Source organism: Mauremys mutica, chromosome 2 (assembly GCF_020497125.1).
Source record: "Mauremys mutica isolate MM-2020 ecotype Southern chromosome 2, ASM2049712v1, whole genome shotgun sequence".
Taxonomy (NCBI): Eukaryota; Metazoa; Chordata; order Testudines; family Geoemydidae; genus Mauremys; species Mauremys mutica.
The window spans coordinates 2,272,388-2,289,800 of record NC_059073.1 but is presented as its reverse complement, the minus strand read 5'-3'; the positions used below and the strand labels follow the sequence as shown (position 1 = coordinate 2,289,800).

Sequence of the window (17,413 nt, the reverse complement as noted above, 5' to 3'; positions counted from 1 at the left end):
TAGGCAGCCTCTGATTATACCTGCCCAATCAGGCCCTGCACAGAACTTAAACGGCCAAATGTCTATCTTCCCCTGGTCTGTGAATTGCTCTGTGGCTCAGCTAAGAAATAGGCATCTAGATGCCTGGAGAGAGGCAGCAGTGCACATGCACAGAGGCAGAAACACATGCATCAAGGGAACTTTTACTCAAAAAAATGTAGGTGCTAAGCGAATTTAGGCCCCTGCAGGGTTTGGTCAGGGGCAAGGGCGCATTACAGTGCTGCCAAAACCAGGACTTAGGGACTTAACTCCTTTTGTGCATTCAGGCACAAGTATCTTTCATCTGCACAATTATCTTTATCAACCAAACTTGTAATCTCATAAAAAAATTAGATCAAGTTTGACAAGATCTATTTTCCATAAAGCCAGGTTGACTGGTGTTAATTATACTCTCATTATACATGAAAGGGTGACACATCAGAAACCACTGAGAGCTACAACAGAGAGCGAGAGAGAGAGAGAGAGAGATCTGAAATATCACATACTAAGGCACCCTCACCTTCTCACATGAAGAGTAGAAGAAAGCGGATTGAAAACTACCATTACCCTCACCATTTCACATGGCAGAAGGGAAACTTGTGCTGGTAGCAGCCACACAAGAGGCTTGGAGGGGAGGTTGGGAAATTTCACACTGGTATTGCCCTCACCTTTTCACATAAGGATGTTGCAGGGCCTCTTCTGCGGTCAGCCGTTTATTAGGGTTAAATACTAAGAGCCTCTTTAGAAGGTCCAAGGCATGAGGGGGAGTAGAGGAGGGTAAAATTTCCTCAATTGTCACTCGTCGTCTGAAAGGCAAGAATCAAAGTTGTAACTCCCAGTGCCCAATTTCACTGCAAAACCCTGTATCTCAAACCTGGGAATCTCATGGAGGTAACTCCTAACCCCAGATTTCACTCCCAAGGAGTGGTTTGTGACTAATGCTACCGTTTTGTCAGGGATGTTTTTAGTAAAAGTCAGGGACAGGTAATAAACAAAAAATCATGGAAGCCATGACTGTCCCTGACTTTTAATAAAAACATCCCTGACAAAATGCAGAGGGAGGAGGGTACAGCACCCTGCCCCTCCCACTCCCTGCCACAGCGGCTGGGAGCTGCAGGGATCCGATTGCCCAGTGGCTGGAAGGAGTCCCCCCCACTGCCCTTTGGGGCTGGGAGCTGCAGGAGGGGGGTCCCCCACCGCCCACAGAGGCAGGGAAGCTGCAGGGGGGCCCCTGCCAGCAACAGAGTCTGGGGATTTGTAGGGGGCCACTGCCAGCAGTGGCGGCTGGGGAGTTGTGGGGGGGGGGGGGGAAGGGCCCTCCACTGGTGGCTGCTGAACAGCTCCAGGGTCCCTCTGCCGCCACCGGCTGTGAGGTGCAGGGGGTCCTGCCACCCATGGAGGCCAGGCAGCTGCAGGATCCTCAATGTCATAGAGCTCGCTGAAAGTCAGATTCCGTGACTTCTGCGACCTAATCTTAGCATTTGTCATGACCCAGCCACGCCCTCTCATTCTCATATAACTAGATTATTGTGTGGTCTCCAATCTAGCTAGTTAATGACATGGAAACATTTTTCTTTCTTATGAACAGTTACAAAACTAAGCAAAGAAACAAGAGCAAAATATCTTTGTTAGGAATTTATGAGAAGTAAATCGCTAAGAACACATACATAAAAACTGATTTAAGTTTTTTAAAAGTCAGTTCAAATTAAAAAATCATCACTGTTTTTAACTATGTTGCAATGTCATGGTAATGACCTTTTGGGTGAATGGATTGGGGGCACCAGAATAGGGGAGGCGAAGGGGCCATGTTGGCCCTCCCGCTTTTGAAAGTGGACAGGTCTGGCCAGTCCACTTTTTGCCACAGGCCAGGCCCGGCCCCCTGCCCCTTTTCTTCCCCCACATGGGCCCACCCCTCGGCCAGCCAGAAGCTGGAGCCCAGCCCGGGAAGGCGTGGGAAGACACAGACCCTCCACCAGCCCAGGGTAGCGGGGCCCAAGAGCAGCCCCCGATCTATGTCCCTACACTGTGGACCCCCTGCCCAGGGCAGATGGAGGGTCTGCAGCTCCCCGGGCAGCTCTTACCATGGCCTGGCTACTACTCTTTGGCCCCTGAGGCCCCGCCCCCAGGCCAGCCTGGAAGCCGGAACTAGGTTGGGGTAAGAGCCGCGTGGGCACCTGTGGGGAGCCACAGACCCTCCACCTGCCCTGGGTGGGGGGCACAGGGGGTGGGGACATAGGCAGGTGGCTGCTCTCAGGTGCCCCCACCCAAGCAGGTGGAGGGGCCCAGGCTCCATGACCCAGCTCTGGCTTGGCTGGGGGGCAGGGTCTTGTGGGAAAGAGGAGGGGCAAGGGTGGAGCCATGGAGGGGGAGGGGCCTTGTGCCTCCCCTCCCCCCGCCCCTTCTAGGAAGAATCCGTCACATCTAGACTGGATACTCAACAGTATCATCTCTCCATTTGTCACGCGTCCTGTTTATTTGTATTTATCTGTTTCTGTTGTGTGGAAGGGATGGTTAGTGGTTATGGTGTTCTTTGAATATAATGATTCATGTTATACATGATAAGAAATGTGATACTTCGATGCTGGCTGTTGATACACACATATAGTGGTCAGAGTTAAAGTTGTACATGAAAAGAACAGCTACTTACCTTACAATAACTGCAGTTTGAGATGATTTATCTGTGTGGATCCCTCCTAAGGTACACATGCACCTCATGAATGAGATCAGAATTTTTGACCCGCAGTGTCTATCGGGGCATGCCTGCACCCTACATATCTTTGTGCCTCTCCAACTGCCTTTCCCTAATTCAGAAACCCTATTAGGATAAGACTCAGAAATAGGGATGGGGGTGGGGTGTGTGGTTCATGGGATCAAATGAACAAAATTTATTTAAGAACCACGATTACCGTAAGGTAAGTAACTTTTCCTTCCTCTTTGAGTCCTTGTATGCGTGGATCCCACACAAGGTGACTAGTTAGCAATATCAAATTAGTAGTAGGAGGAACTAAAGCCAAAATTGTTTATGAAAGCAAGCAAAATTTGGAGACACACTGGATTTCTTAAGTTAAAGAAGTTGAACAAGATGTCCTCAAGTTCCTGGAAGTGTCATGGGTTGCCACTGTGACAGACAACAGGACAGTGAATTAGGAGGAGGAAGTTTCACCATCATGGCTGCTACCAGTCTCCCAGTGTCCTGGGATCCACTAAGACACCACTGAGTCTTTATCGTCCTGATCTTGAAAGGTGTCCTGACCAGATCAAGCCAGAGACATCACCCCATCCCAGCTTCAACTAAATCTTGACCACCACCTAGAATCTGCACTCTGGGTTCCACTTCCCCTCCCTGGAGTGTCATTCTCTTTCCCCACCCTTTTTCTCCTCTTTCCTATCTTCTTTTTGTCTGATAAGAGTCTGATTTAGCTTCCAAGAAAGCTCTACCTTTTGCAATATTAGCTGCTTCCCTGGTCACATCAAAAGTAATGTCCTAAATAGCCTAATGCTGGTAAAAGTTTCCCAACTCTTAAGAGTGGCTGATAAGACCATGTGCTGGGCCTATAATTTCCCAGCAACTGGACTGCAAGGGAAAGAAAGCGTTAGAGACAGAAGCTGCATTTTCTATCTTTGCTGATCTTTTCTCTCCGTATTTCAGCAAGTTGTCTGGCTTTGTCTTAAAGAAAAGATGATTGGACTTCAACAACAACTATCGAAGACCATCTTAACTCTCTCTCTTTCCCCAAAGAGAGAGACTTAATATCATCTTTAATATGATCTAAAACATTCAAGCAGGGATCTTCTGCTATAAAAGACTATACTGCGATGTTATTGACATGAACTGTGACCGTATAGATCATTGTTGCAACCAGGGTCCTATGGTTGCACCAGGTCTCGTACAGGTTGTAGTTTGCTGGTTATGATTATGCTGTTTGTATGTGTGTATCATTTTTGCATTTGAAGTTATGAATATTGGTTATGTACTTGTATCTCAATGCATTTGATTCTAAGTAGCCTCAGTGAAGCATTTGGTCAGCTTCTTGAGAACAGGCACTTACTGAGAATAGTCCTATCAAGAAACACTTAACTGACAATGGACTTTGGGAGATGCCAATCCACATCTGAGCTTTCCTGGGAACATTCAAACTAACATATAAACAATGGCATCAGCCTGCAAAAAGCTGAATTATTCATGGACATGTAACTTGCCCAGGTGGCTACAAACTCCATCTTGTTGCTGTGACTTTGCACAGAAGAAAAAAGGGGTTTCTGCCCACAAGCGAGACAATATAAAAGGCCCCGGAAGCCTCTCCATTTTGTCTTCAGCTGGCTGAAGAGATGGCCTTTCCACCCCCAAGAGATGCCTGAAAGAAACTGGAACAAAGGACAGTAACTACAGGGGTGTGAATGATTGCTGGCCCCTGGTTGCTGAGCTTTTTCCCACATTATATCAACGTCTGTTTGTTTCTGCTAGTAACACAATGGAAAAGGCTTACCTGGAGCTTATGCGGTTAATAACAGAGGCTCTGTAGTCTGAATGGATAGCTAAAATATCTGCAACAGAAAACAGATTTAGTGAACACCCTGGGCAGGATTCCCAGAGCCATGCAGTTTGTGACTTGAAATCTTGAATTCGAACCTAAGGAGTTAATTTTGGTAGAGAAGATTCAATAATATTTTACCAGTCTCTAATGCTTTCCGAGAGCATCTCAATTGCTTTACGTACATTAATGAATGTAGCCTCACAGCACCTTATGATGTTTTATAAGTAAGAGTCCCATTTAACAGATGGCAAATTGGAGAAAAAAAAAAGATTCATAGCAGGTGCTCTAGAGATAGTAAGTGAAAGAGCAGGGTTTATAATCCTGGAATTTCTGCATGGCGGAGAATATTTCTGATATTAGAGAACTGTTTGTCTGCTAGATTAAAGACACAATAAGATTGCAAACTGAAGCCAGATTAATTCAGACTAGGAATAAGGTGCTGATTTTTAACAGTGGGCTTGTCTATATGAACAGTTAGTACATGGCAAGCTGGGGTGTAAGTCTATAGTGCCCAGCAGGCTAGTGTGCTAACTTGCTGTATGGACCCAACTGCTGTGCACTAAAAGTTCCATAGTCCACTTTTATTTCACTTTGAAATGGGAGTAGATCAAAGTGCACCCTGGAACTTAATGTGTTGTAGCAGGATCCACACAGCCTGTTAATGCATGGCACACTATTGTGCTGTAAATTTACTAACTGTTCATATAGACAAGCCCCAGTGAGTGTAATTAACCACTGGAACAATTTGCCAAAAGATGTAGTCAAGTCTTCATCACTTGGAAATCTTTAAAATCAAGACTGACTCTCTCTAGAAAACCATGCTCTAGCTCAACCACAACATATGGGCTTGATGCAAGAATTTTTGGGTGAAATTCTATAGTCTGTCAAGTATCAGAAGGGTAGCCACATTAGTCTGGATCTGTAAAAGTGGCAAAAAGAGTTCTGTGGCACCTTATAGACTAACAAACATATCGGAGCATGAGCCCACTTCATCGGATGCATCCAACGAAGTGGGTATTCACCCATGAAAGCTCATGCTCCAATACGTTTGCTACTTCTATAGCCTGTTATGCAAAACAAACGTATTGGAGCATGAGCTTTCATGGGTTAATACCCACTTCGTTGGATGCATCCGATGAAGTGGGCTCATGCTCCGATATGTTTGTTAGTCTACAAGGTGCCACAGAACTCTTTGCTCTTTGTTATTGTAGCGAGTCAGTGTGGCTCTCCTCCTGCCCAGCAGAGGGAGCTCCCTCCCAGACGCCCAAGTGGGCTGAGTCACCACTTCCTGTTCCCGCCCCCCGGAAGTCAAGGGGCAGGACAGGAAGTAGAAAAGGAGAACGCCCAAAGCTCAGTCAGGAGCCAGCCACCGCCGCGAGCAGACGTGCGGCAGGAGCTCCAGACTGGGAACCCTCCAGGACCCGAGGCGGCGATCAGGACTGGCCCCCACTGCCCCGCGCCCGGTACGATGAGGAACCTGCGGAACTTCCCCGGGATCAGAACCCGGAGCAGCCGCTAAGACTTCCTCCCGCCCAGTACAAGGAGGAGCCGCCGCCGCCGCTTCCGCCCTGCTGTTACCCGGAGGAGCCATCAGAGGCAGCCGGGCCAGACTTCCAGCAGGAGTTGCCGGACCTGCCCCCAAGCCCTGGTCCTGCAGACCCCATACCGATGGACTGGTCCGAGCTCACGGCGACCGAGGAGCCCATAGAGGGGGAAATGGAATGTAGCCCGGGGATAGCCGACCCCTGTCAGGCTATAGGCACCGAGGTGCCCATGTCGGTGTGTTTCGGTCAGGACCCCACTGACCAGCGGCAGTGCTAGCCGCTAATAGGGTCCCGGGCTGGGACACAGTGGAGTGGGTGGGCCTGTGTCCCCCCTGCCACCCCACTCACGGGTGGCAGTCTCCCCCTCACCCCAGCGCAGACGGAGACTCCTGCACTAAGCTGAGTTGCTGTCATTGCCCAGCTCCTGACACCAGGACCTGAGTCCTGTGGACTATGGGTTGTTGCCCCGCCCTGACCAGAGGGTCTGGGCTTACTGACTTTGTAGTTGCTCAGCTCCTGAGGCAAGGACCTGAGCCCTAAACTGGACTGCTGTTGCCCAGCCCCCTGCTCCAGAGGGCCTGGGCTTCTATTGAACTGCTGTTGCCCAGCCCCTGCTCCAGAGGGCCTGGGCTTCTATTGAACTGCTGTTGCCCAGCCCCTGCTCCAGAGGGCCTGGGCTTCTATTGAACTGCTGTTGCCCAGCCCCCTGCTCCAGAGGGCCGGGGCTTCTATTGAACTGCTGTGACCCTGCCCCCTGCTCCAGAGGGCCTGGGCTTCTATTGAACTGCTGTGACCCCGCCCCCTGCTCCAGAGGGCCGGGGCTTATATTGAACTGCTGTTGCCCCAGCCCCTGCTCCAGAGGGCCTGGGCTTCTATTGAACTGCTGTGACCCCGCCCCCTGCTCCAGAGGGCCGGGGCTTATATTGAACTGCTGTTGCCCCAGCCCCTGCTCCAGAGGGCCTGGGCTTCTATTGAACTGCTGTTGCCCAGCCCCCTGCTCCAGAGGGCCGGGGCTTATATTGAACTGCTGTTGCCCCAGCCCCTGCTCCAGAGGGCCTGGGCTTCTATTGAACTGCTGTGACCCCGCCCCCTGCTCCAGAGGGCCGGGGCTTCTATTGAACTGTTGTTGCCCCGCCCTGACCGAGGGCCTGGGCCTGCATTAATTGACTGTGTGCCTTGTGTTCAGCCCCTGCCTGAGGGTCTGAAGCTGTGAACCTTCATGAGACTGATCGCTGTGAGACTCTGAGACTGATTGTTGTTCAGCCCCCCTGACCCAGAGGGCCTGACTCCTGAGACGGTGCTAACCCTGACTTCTTGCCGCCCACCAGTTAGAGGGGACAAGGAGCGAGTTGGTGTGGCTCCCCTCCCGCCAGCTGGAGGGTTGAGCCCCGACCACCAGCTTACAGTTATGCAAAACGGTCAGCCTAGATCAGTGGCTCTCACCTACGGCCCACTTGCGGCCCAATCAGCACGCAGCTGTGGCCCATGTGACATCCACGTGACAAGGTGGTGGTCAAGGAAAGTGTGGGCCCCTTACTGAATGGGGGAGGCAACCTAGTGACAGAGGATGTGGAAAAAGCTAACGTACTCAATGCTTTTTTTGCCTGTTTTCATGAACAAGGTCAGCTCCCAGACTATTGCACTGGGTAGCACAGTATGGGGAGGAGGTGACCAGCCCTCTGTGGAGAAAGAAGTAAGTGATTCAGGACTATTTAGAAAAGCTAGATGAGCCATGGGGACAGATACGCTGCATCCAAGGGGCTAAAGCAGTTGGCGGATGTGATTGCATTATTGCAAATTATGCATTATTTGCATTTCATTATCTTTGAAAACTTATGGCGATCGGGGGAGGTCCCGGATGACTGGAAAAAGGCTAATGTAGTGCCCATGGTTAAAAAAGAGGAGGATCCAGGGAACTACAGGCCAGTCAGCCTCACCTCAGTCCCTGGAAAAAGTCATGGAGCAGGTCCTCAAGGAATCAATTCTGAAGCACTTCAAGAAGAGGAAAGTGATCAGCAAAAGTTAGCATCAATTCACCAAGGGCCTAATTCCCGTTTATGATGAGATAACTGGGTCCGTGGATGAGGGGAAAGCAGTGGATGTGTTATTCCTTGACTTTAGCAAAGCTTTTGATACGGTCTCCCACAGTATTCTTGCCAGCAATTAAAGAAATATGGGCTGGATAAACGGACTAAGGTGGATAGAAAGCTGGCTAGATCGTCGGGCTCCACGGGTAGTGATCAACAGCTCCATGTCTAGTTGGCAGCCGGTTTCAAGCAGAGTGCCCCAAGGGTCGGTCCTGGGGCCGGTTTTGTTCAATATCTTCATTAATGATCTGGAGGATGGCGTGGATTGCACCCTCAGCAAGTTTGCAGATGACACTAAACTGGTAGGAGTAGTAGGATACGCTAGAGGGTAGGGATAGATTACAGAGGGACCTAGACAGATTAGAGGATTGAGCCAAAAGAAATCTGATGAAGTTCAACAAGGACAAGTGCAGAGACCTGCACTTAGGAAGGAAGAATCCCATGCATGGCTACAGACTAGGGACCAGGGGGCTAGGCAACAGTTCTGCAGAAAAGGACCTAGGGGTTAAAGTAGACGAGAAGCTGGATATGAGTCAACAGTGTGCCCTTCTTGCCAAGAAGGCTAATGGCTTTTTGGGCTGTATAAGTAGGAGCATTGCCAGCAGATTGAGAGACATGATCATTCCCCTCTATTCGGCACTGGTGAGGCCTCATCTGGAGTACTCAGAGTAGTAGTCATGTTAGTCTGTATCCGCAAAAAGAATAGGAGTACTTGTAGCACCTTAGAGACTAACAAATTTATTGTAGCATAAGCTTTTGTGGGCTACAGCTCACTTCATCAGATGCATGTAGGCCCCACACTACAAGAAGACTGGGGAAAAAGTTGGGAAGAGTCCAGCAGAGGGCAACAAAAAATGATTAGGGGGCTGGAGCACGACTTAAATAATATGGAGATATACCTATCTCATAGAACTGGAAGGGACCTTGAAAGGTCATCAAGTTGAGCCTGCTGCCTTCACTAGCAGGACCAAGTATCATCCCTGACAGAGTTTTGCCCCAGATCCCTAAATGGCCCCCTCAAGGATTGAACTCACAACCCTAAGTTTAGCAGGCCAATGTTCAAACCACTGAGCTATCCCTCCCCCTTATGAGGAGAGGCTGAGGGAACTGGGATTGTTTAGTCTGCAGAAGAGAAGAATGAGGAGGGATTTGATAGCTGCTTTCAACTACCTGAAAAAGGGGGTTCCAAAGAGGATGGATCTAAACTGTTCTCAGTGGTGGCAGATGACAGAACAAGGAGTAATGGTCTCAAGTTACAGTGGGGAAGGTCTAGGCTGGATATTAGGAAACACTATTTCACTAGGAGGGTGATGAAGCACTGGAATGGGTTACCTAGGGAGGTGGTGGAATCTCCTTCCTTAGTTGTTTTTAAGGTAGGCTTGACAAAGCCCTGGCTGGGATGATTTAGTTGGGTTTGGTCCTGCTAGGAGCAGGGGGTTGGACTCGATGACCTCCTGAGGTCCCTTCCAACCCTGATATTCTATGATCCTCGGGGGGGGGGGGGAGGGGTGTGTGTGTGTGTAGATGCGGCCCACAGAACACAGAGAGCTGCATATACAGCCCACAATAGTAATAGATTGAGAACCACTGGCCTACATGATCATAATAATCCATTTTGGTCTTTAAAAAAAAAAAAAGGACCTATGAATTTCAGGCTCCCAGTTCTGTGTTCAGGGGACCAGGCCAGGAAGCCTGACTGACTTATTACATTAACAACCTTAATATAGGTAACTGTCATCAACTACCTCCATGCATGCTAGAAGCGGCATGTTATCTCTTATCTGATCACTGTGGCAAAATGGCCAGTTGGTATGGTGGATCCCATGCTTTTCTAAGCAGTCGGGGGTGGGGGGCGCCTAGGATGCTACTGCTTGTCCCTGCTCTTGGGGCTCTGAGGGCTCCGCTACTGGCCTGGGAAGGTGGTAGAGAAGGGAAGCGGGGAAGGGTCTGGGTTTGCTCCTCACTCTGAGCCCCAGCCTCTCTCAACCCCTGCAGGTTTCTTACCTTTTTTCCCCTTGGGTAGGGTTACCCTTGGTCCTTGATGCTGGGGAAGGGAGTCTCCCTGCCCTGCTGGGGCAGGGTCTCCTTTCCTCCAGTTCTCTGGTCTTTCAATTCTCAGCAACACACCTCCAAACTCCAGTCCTCTCTCCTTCCTCACACCACCCTGTCTGCCTGGAAGCAGGGTGTTTTTGTTTTTTTTATTAGGTTCCTGACAGGGCCTTAATTTATTACAGGTGCTCCAATTAACCTTTAATAACCTTCCCTAGTTTACAGGGAACCATGCTTTAATTAGCCTAAGGCTTATATAAATCTCCCCTCTCCCACTGCTCCCTGGCCCTGCTGTATCACATCACTTAAGGTTTTATTTTCCACACTGTCCCCAACATTCCACTGCTCAGTCTAAGTTCCTGGGAGGGAGCAAGAATGGCTCGTTATTGGCATTCTCTTATGCAACTGGGCTGCTAATACTTCCCTTCATGGAAAAGTCTCACCTTCCTGGGATGGGGCAGGAATGACACTCAAGATCTGCTCTATCTGATTCACTGTGGATGTTCCAGGAAAAAGAGGTTTTCCTAGCAGCATCTCCCCCAGAATACAGCCAATACTCCACATGTCCACACCCTTTGTGTAGCTGCAAGAAAGAAGAGACTTATCAGGACACGCCAATATGCTTTTGTAACACTGACAATACGTTTCTGTAACCCCGAGACCCCCTTCTATTTCTGTTTTCCTTGCAGGATGGTCAAACGTGTCTAATTGCCCCACAGGAGATGCTGTGCTGATGGGTTGTTGCTGTAAGGGAAGCCAAAGAAAATATGGAGGTAGCAATCAACCAAGAGATTTCTCGTGAAGGCCTATTTGAAATAAGCAGTCAGAGGACGTTCATTACACAATTAAAGATAATAATTAGATAAAAATCTGGGGTACTCATATGACTTAAAAAAAAAATCAAGACAAGCTGATTTCTGGGAACTGACATGGTGCGGTCAATGACAAAACCTCTTGGGATCTTAAATATCCAGAAATCAGTTAAAATTACTTAAGCAGAGTGAATGGGGAGAATGATATAAAAGAGACTTTGTCAACATTCATACTCAATATCTATGTTTAATTATTTAAACTACTAACTTGCATAGTGAAGACAACAGAAGAGCAAGGCTGACATTTAACTTCTATTCTTAAAAAAATAAACCAAATATTAAAAGAAAGAACCACTTGAAGAGTGGCTAAACAAATCTTTCTAGACAAATACAATAGTCTTTTTAGGTTGTTGCTATAATTAAAAAAATAGTGGATAAACGGAATGCAGTAGATATGATAGTATCAAATACTGTATTAAAATCTAAAACTATGTCTCATGAAATTTAACTGCAATAATTAATTCAAATTGGCAGGGATATCATGCCTCCACACAGATTAAAAAATGGCTTGCAGGACCTAAGCAGAAGTGTTATTATGTATGACAGCATATCAAGTTTTGGGGACCCACATGGGTTGGTGGTAAGTCTAGTGCAATTTTAAAATTACATACACAGGTCACTGACACCAATTGATCTAGATCGCTTTGTAAGCAGAGCGCAAACAAACCATTTGCATTTTAATATGGCCAAGTGTAAATGTATACATCTAGGAACAAGAATGTATAAGATTAGGAACTCTATCATGGGAAGCAGACTCTGAAAGGGGCTTGGGTGTCATAGTGGATAATCAACTGAACATAAACCCCCAGTGTGAACAGGGGACTCTTGAGTAGGAATAGAAGGGTTATTTCTCCTATGTATTTGGCACTGGTACAACCACTGCTGGAATACTGGGTCCAGTTCTGGTGTCCAAAATTAAAGAAGGATGATGATGATTTGGAGAGGTTCAGAGGAGAGCCACAATATTGATTAAAGGGTTGGAAAACATGCCTTATAGCAATAGACTCAAGGAGTTCAATCTATTTCGTTTAACTAGGGCCTGGTCTACACTACGCGTTTAAACCGATTTTAGCAGCATTAAACCGATTTAACGCCACACCCATCCACACTACGAGGCCCTTTATATCGATATAAAGGGCTCTTTAAACCGGTTTCTGTACTCCTCCCCGATGAGAGGAGTAGCGCTGAAATCGGTATTACCATATCGGATTAGGATTAGTGTGGCCGCAAATCGATGGTATTGGCCTCCGGGTGGTATCCCACAGTGCACCATTGTGACCGCTCTGGACAGCAATCTGAACTCTGATGCACTGGCCAGGTAGACAGGAAAAGCCCCGCAAACTTTTTGAATTTCATTTCCTGCTTGCCCAGCATGGAGAGCTCATCAGCACAGGTGACCACGCAGAGCTCATCAGCACAGGTAACAATGCAGTCTCCTGAGAATCAAAAAAGAGCTCCAGCATGGACTGCACGGGAGGTACTGGATCTGATTGCTGTATGGGGAGAGGATTCAGTGCCAACAGAACTGCGTTCCAAAAGACGAAATGAAAAAGTATTTGAAAAAATTTCCAAGACTATGATGGAAAAAGGCCACAGCAGGGACTCAGTGCAGTGCAGAGTGAAAGTTAAGGAGCTCAGACAAGCCTATCAGAAAACCAAAGAAGCAAACGGAAGGTCTGGTGCAGGGCCAAAAACATGCTGCTTCTACGCTGAGCTGCATGCAATTTTAGGGGGCTGTGCCACAACTACCCCACCCCTGTCCATGGATTCCAAGGTGGGGGTTGTAATCTCAGCCATGGCTGAGGATTCTGCGGACGGGGAAGATGACGATGAAGAAGAGGAGGACGAGCTTGCAGAGAGCACACAGCACTCTGTTAGCCCCAACAGCCAGGAGCTTTTTCTGACCCAGACGGAATTACCCTCTCAGCCCTCCCAAGCCACTATCCCAGACAATGAAGCCATGGAAGGGACCTCTGGTGAGTGTACCTTAGTAAATATAAAACATGGTTTAAAAGCAAGCGTTTTTTAATGATTGATTTGCCCTGAGGACTTGGGGTGCATTCACGGCCAGTAAAGTTACTTAGAAAAGTTTGTTAACATGTCTGGGGATTGAGCAGAAATCCTCCAGGGACATCTCCATGAAGCGCTCCTGGAGGTACTCCAAAAGCCTTTGCATAAGGTTTCTGGGCAAGGCAGCCTTGTTCTGTCCACCATGGTAGGACACTTTACCATGCCATGCATGTAGCAAGTAATCGGCTATCATTGCATGACAAAGCATAGCTGCATAGGGTCCCGGTGATTGCTGGCATTCCAGAAAAATCCGTTCTTTATCTCGCTGTGTTATCCTCAGCAGAGTGATATCGTTCAGGGTAACCTGGATGAAAATCAGGAATTTAATTAAGGGGACAGAGATGCCCATTTTCCTACTGGGCTCATGGCCTGCTGCTTAAAAAAAAAATCCTTCCTTGCACGTAGACAAGCGGGGGGAGGGGAGGAGTGAAATAGCGATGAGCTTTTTTGCATTTGGCTAGCAGGGATCTTCCCAGCTACCAGCCACGCGATGGGGGGGGGGGGGGAGGAGAAGGAGGGTGATTAGCAGTGAGCTTGCATGATACCAGCCATGTGGTGGGGGCAGGGGTAAAGCACTGTATATATGAAGGCTGCAGAAGCCGAAAGACAGTGGCTTACCATGGCCGCATGCAAGCTGAATTCTGATGCCCGGACTTGCGTCTGTGAGATCTGTAACACCAGAGCCGGAGGCACTCAATTTAAGATGCAAAATGCGACCTTGTAGTGAAATCACATGTGCTATGTAAGGTGAATAGTGTTGTTCACTGTGAAAGAGTATAACCATTGTTCTGTAAAATGTATCTTTTTAAATACTTCTCTCCCTTTTTTCCCTCCCTCATGCAGCTGCAAATTTTTCAAGCCTCCCTACTCCATCCCAAAGGCTAGCTCAGATAAGGCAGAGGAAAAAGACGACGCGAGATGAAATGTTCTCGGAAATCATGGAAGTAACCCGCAAGGAAAGAGCTCATCTGAATGAGTGGAAGGAGGTGGTATCAAATTACAGGAAAGATGCCAGTGAACGTGAGGACAGGAGGGACGCTCGAGATCAGAGGTGGCGGGATGCAACTCTGGGGCTGCTGGTGATCAAACTGACATGCTCCGGCGTCTGGTGGAGCTTCAGGAATGGCAGCAGGATCACAGAGTGCCACTGCAGCCCCTGTATAACCACCCTCACCCCTCCACCATGTTCCACATCCTCCTCACCCAGACATGTAAGAACGCGTGGGGGGACGCTCCATGCACCCGCCCACTCCACCCCCGTGGACAGTCCAACCAAAAGGCTGTCGTTACTGTGAAATTTTTTTAGTGGCCTTTTCCTTCCCTCCTATCCTCCTCCCAAACCACACCCGGGCTACCTTCTCAGTTCTCTCCCTCTTTTTATAATGAATTAATAAAGAATACATGATTTTTAAATGATAGTGACTTTATTTCCGTAGAAAGCTGTAATCGAAGGGGGAGGGTGGGTTGCTTACAGGGAATGAGTCAATCAAGGGGGGGGGGGTTCATCAAGGGGAAACAAACACAGCAGTCACACCCTACCCTGGCCAGTGATGAAGCTCGTTTTCAAAGCTTCTCTGATGCGCACCGCTTCCTGGTGTGCTCTTCTAATCTCCCTGGTGTCTGGCTGCGCGTAATCAGAGGCCAGGTGATTTGCCTCAGCCTCCCACCCCGCCATAAAGGTCTCCCCCTTACTCTCACAGTGATTGTTATTGCTGCTTGCTGTGTTCTCCACAAAGAGGACATTGGTTTGGCTGAGGTCTGAGCGAGTCAGTAATATGCGCCAGCGCGCCTTTAAACGGCCAAAGGCACATTCTACCACCATTCTGCACTTGCTCAGCCTGTAGCTGAACAGCTCCTGACCACTGTCCAGGCTGCCTGTGTATGGCTTCATGAGCCATGGCATCAAGGGGTAGGCTGGGTCCCCCCCAGGATAACGACAGGCATTTCAACATCCCCAACTGTTATTTTCTGGTCTGGGAAGTAATTCCCTTGCTGTAGCCGTTTAAACAGAGTAGTGCTTCTGAAGACGCGAGCGTCATGAACCCTTCCCGGCCATCCCACGTGAATGTTGGTGAAACGTCCCTTGTGATCCACCAGTGCTTGCAGCACCATTGAAAAGTACCCCTTGCGGTTTACGTACTGGGTGCCCTGGTGCTCCGGTGCCAAGATAGGGATATGGGTTCCATCTACCGCCCCCCCCACAGTTAGGGAATCCCATTGCAGCAAAACCATCCACTATGGCCTGCACGTTTTCCAGAGTCACAACCTTTCGTAGCAGCGCTTAATGATTGCTTTGGCTACTTGCATCACAGCAGCCCCCACAGTAGATTTTCCAACTCCAAATTGATTCCCGACTGACCGGTAGCTGTCTGGCGTTGCAAGCTTCAACAGGGCTATTGCCACTCGCTTCTCCACTGTGAGGGCTGCTCTCATCTTGGTATTATGGCGTTTCAGGGCAGGGGAAAGCAAGTCAAAATTCCATGAAAGTGCCCTTATGCATGCGAAAGTTTCGCAGCCACTGCGAATCGTCCCACACCTGCAACACTATGCGGTCCCACCGTCTGTGCTTGTTTCCCGGGCCCAAAATCGGCGTTCAATGGCTAGAACCTGCCCCATTACCCTCAGGATCTCCAAAGCGCAGGGGCCCGCGGTTTGAGAGAATTCTGTGTCCATGTCCTCATCACTCTCATCGCCGCGCTGCCGTAGCCACCTCCTCCTCGCCTGGCTTTGCAGGTCCTGGTTCAGCACAGACTGCACGAGAATGCGCGAGGTGTTTAAAACGTCCACGATTGCGGTATTGAACTGAGCAGGGTCCATGCTTGCTGTGCTATGGCGTCTGCACAGTTCACCCAGGAAAAAAGGCACGAAACGGTTGTCTGCTGCTTTCATGGAGGGAGGGGTGAGGCTGTACCAGAACCACCCGCAACAATGATTTTTGCCCCATCAGGCACTGGTACCTCAACCCAGAATTCCAAGGGGTGGGGGAGACTGCAGGAACTATGGGATAGCTACGGGATAGCTACCCACAGTGCAACGCTCCGGAAATCGACGCTAGCCTCGGTACATGGACACACACCGCCGAATTAATGTGCTTAGTGAGGCCGTGTGCACTTGACTTTATACAATCTGTTTTAAAAAACGGTTTCTGTAAAATCGGAATAATCCTGTAATGTTGACATACCCAAAGGTGTAACAAGATCCAATGGTAGTAAGTTGAAGCTAAAAAAATATAGACTGGAAATAAGGTGTCAATTTTTAACAGTGAGGGCAATCAACAATTGGAAAATTTACCAAAGGTTGTGGTGAATTCTCCATCACTAGTGCTTTTTACATCATGGTTGGATTTTATTTTTATTTTTTTTATAAGAAGATATGCTCTAGCTCAAACAGGAGTTATTTTAACAAGTTCTTTTGTCGGTGTTATACAGAAAGTCAGACTAGACGATCCACGTCATCTCTTCTGGCATTGGACTCTACGAGTATGAATTAATCCCATGGAAGAGGGTGTTTACACAACAGGTTATTAAAATTTACAGAGCATACTAAACTAGGAGGAGCAATAAACACCAGTGGAAAAAAATATGTGCAGAAAATAGCAAAGTGAGATTTAATATGTACAAAATGCAGCTAATAAACATTGTGAGAAAATTTAACACACTGAACCTTAGTGGAAAGGAGAAACCCTGGAAGCAAAAATAGCTAATTGAGAGACTGAAGAGTGAAATCTTATCTATCTAGGTTTTTGTACTGAGTCCATCACCATGCGGTGTGATACTTAAACTGAGCAGCGTATTAGACATGCATTTGCAAAGAAAGGCTGCTATAATGTTCAACTGTGTGTGCAAAAGCATCACATCATACAACAGGAACTCCAATTATTGTGCCTTCCTTCAGCAGCAAAGCAAGTGGAAGAGTAACTATAACAGCCCTAGTTAAATTGTTATGGCCCATGAATGGGAGTGAAGATAAGCAATAGTCAACATGGTTTCTGTAAAGGGAAATCGTGTCTTACTAATCTATTAGAGTTCTTTGAAGGGGTCAACAAACATGTGGACAAGGGGGATCCGGTGGACATAGTGTACTTAGATTTCCAGAAAGCCTTTGACAAGGTCCCTCACCAAAGGCTCTTACGTAAATTAAGCTGTCATGGGATAAAAGGAAAGGTCCTTTCATGGATTGAGAACTGGTTAAAGGACAGGGAACAAAGGGTAGGAATTAATGGTAAATTCTCAGAATGG

At 48.1% G+C, this 17,413-nt stretch overlaps 1 protein-coding gene across 3 annotated transcripts in view; it reads right to left on the bottom strand.

The window, feature by feature from the left end:
- The window catches only part of MAPK15 (mitogen-activated protein kinase 15), an 81,530-nt gene that overhangs the window by 47,450 nt on the left and 16,667 nt on the right, over positions 1-17,413 (bottom strand). For all 3 annotated transcript variants that reach the window (XM_045005597.1, XM_045005598.1, XM_045005596.1), the window contains exons 7-9: positions 10,677-10,816; positions 4,506-4,563; positions 687-824 (exon numbers count right to left, since the gene is read on the bottom strand). In XM_045005597.1, coding sequence (XP_044861532.1) covers positions 687-824; positions 4,506-4,563; positions 10,677-10,816 — 336 coding nt within the window. The remainder of the gene's footprint in view (positions 1-686; positions 825-4,505; positions 4,564-10,676; positions 10,817-17,413) is intronic.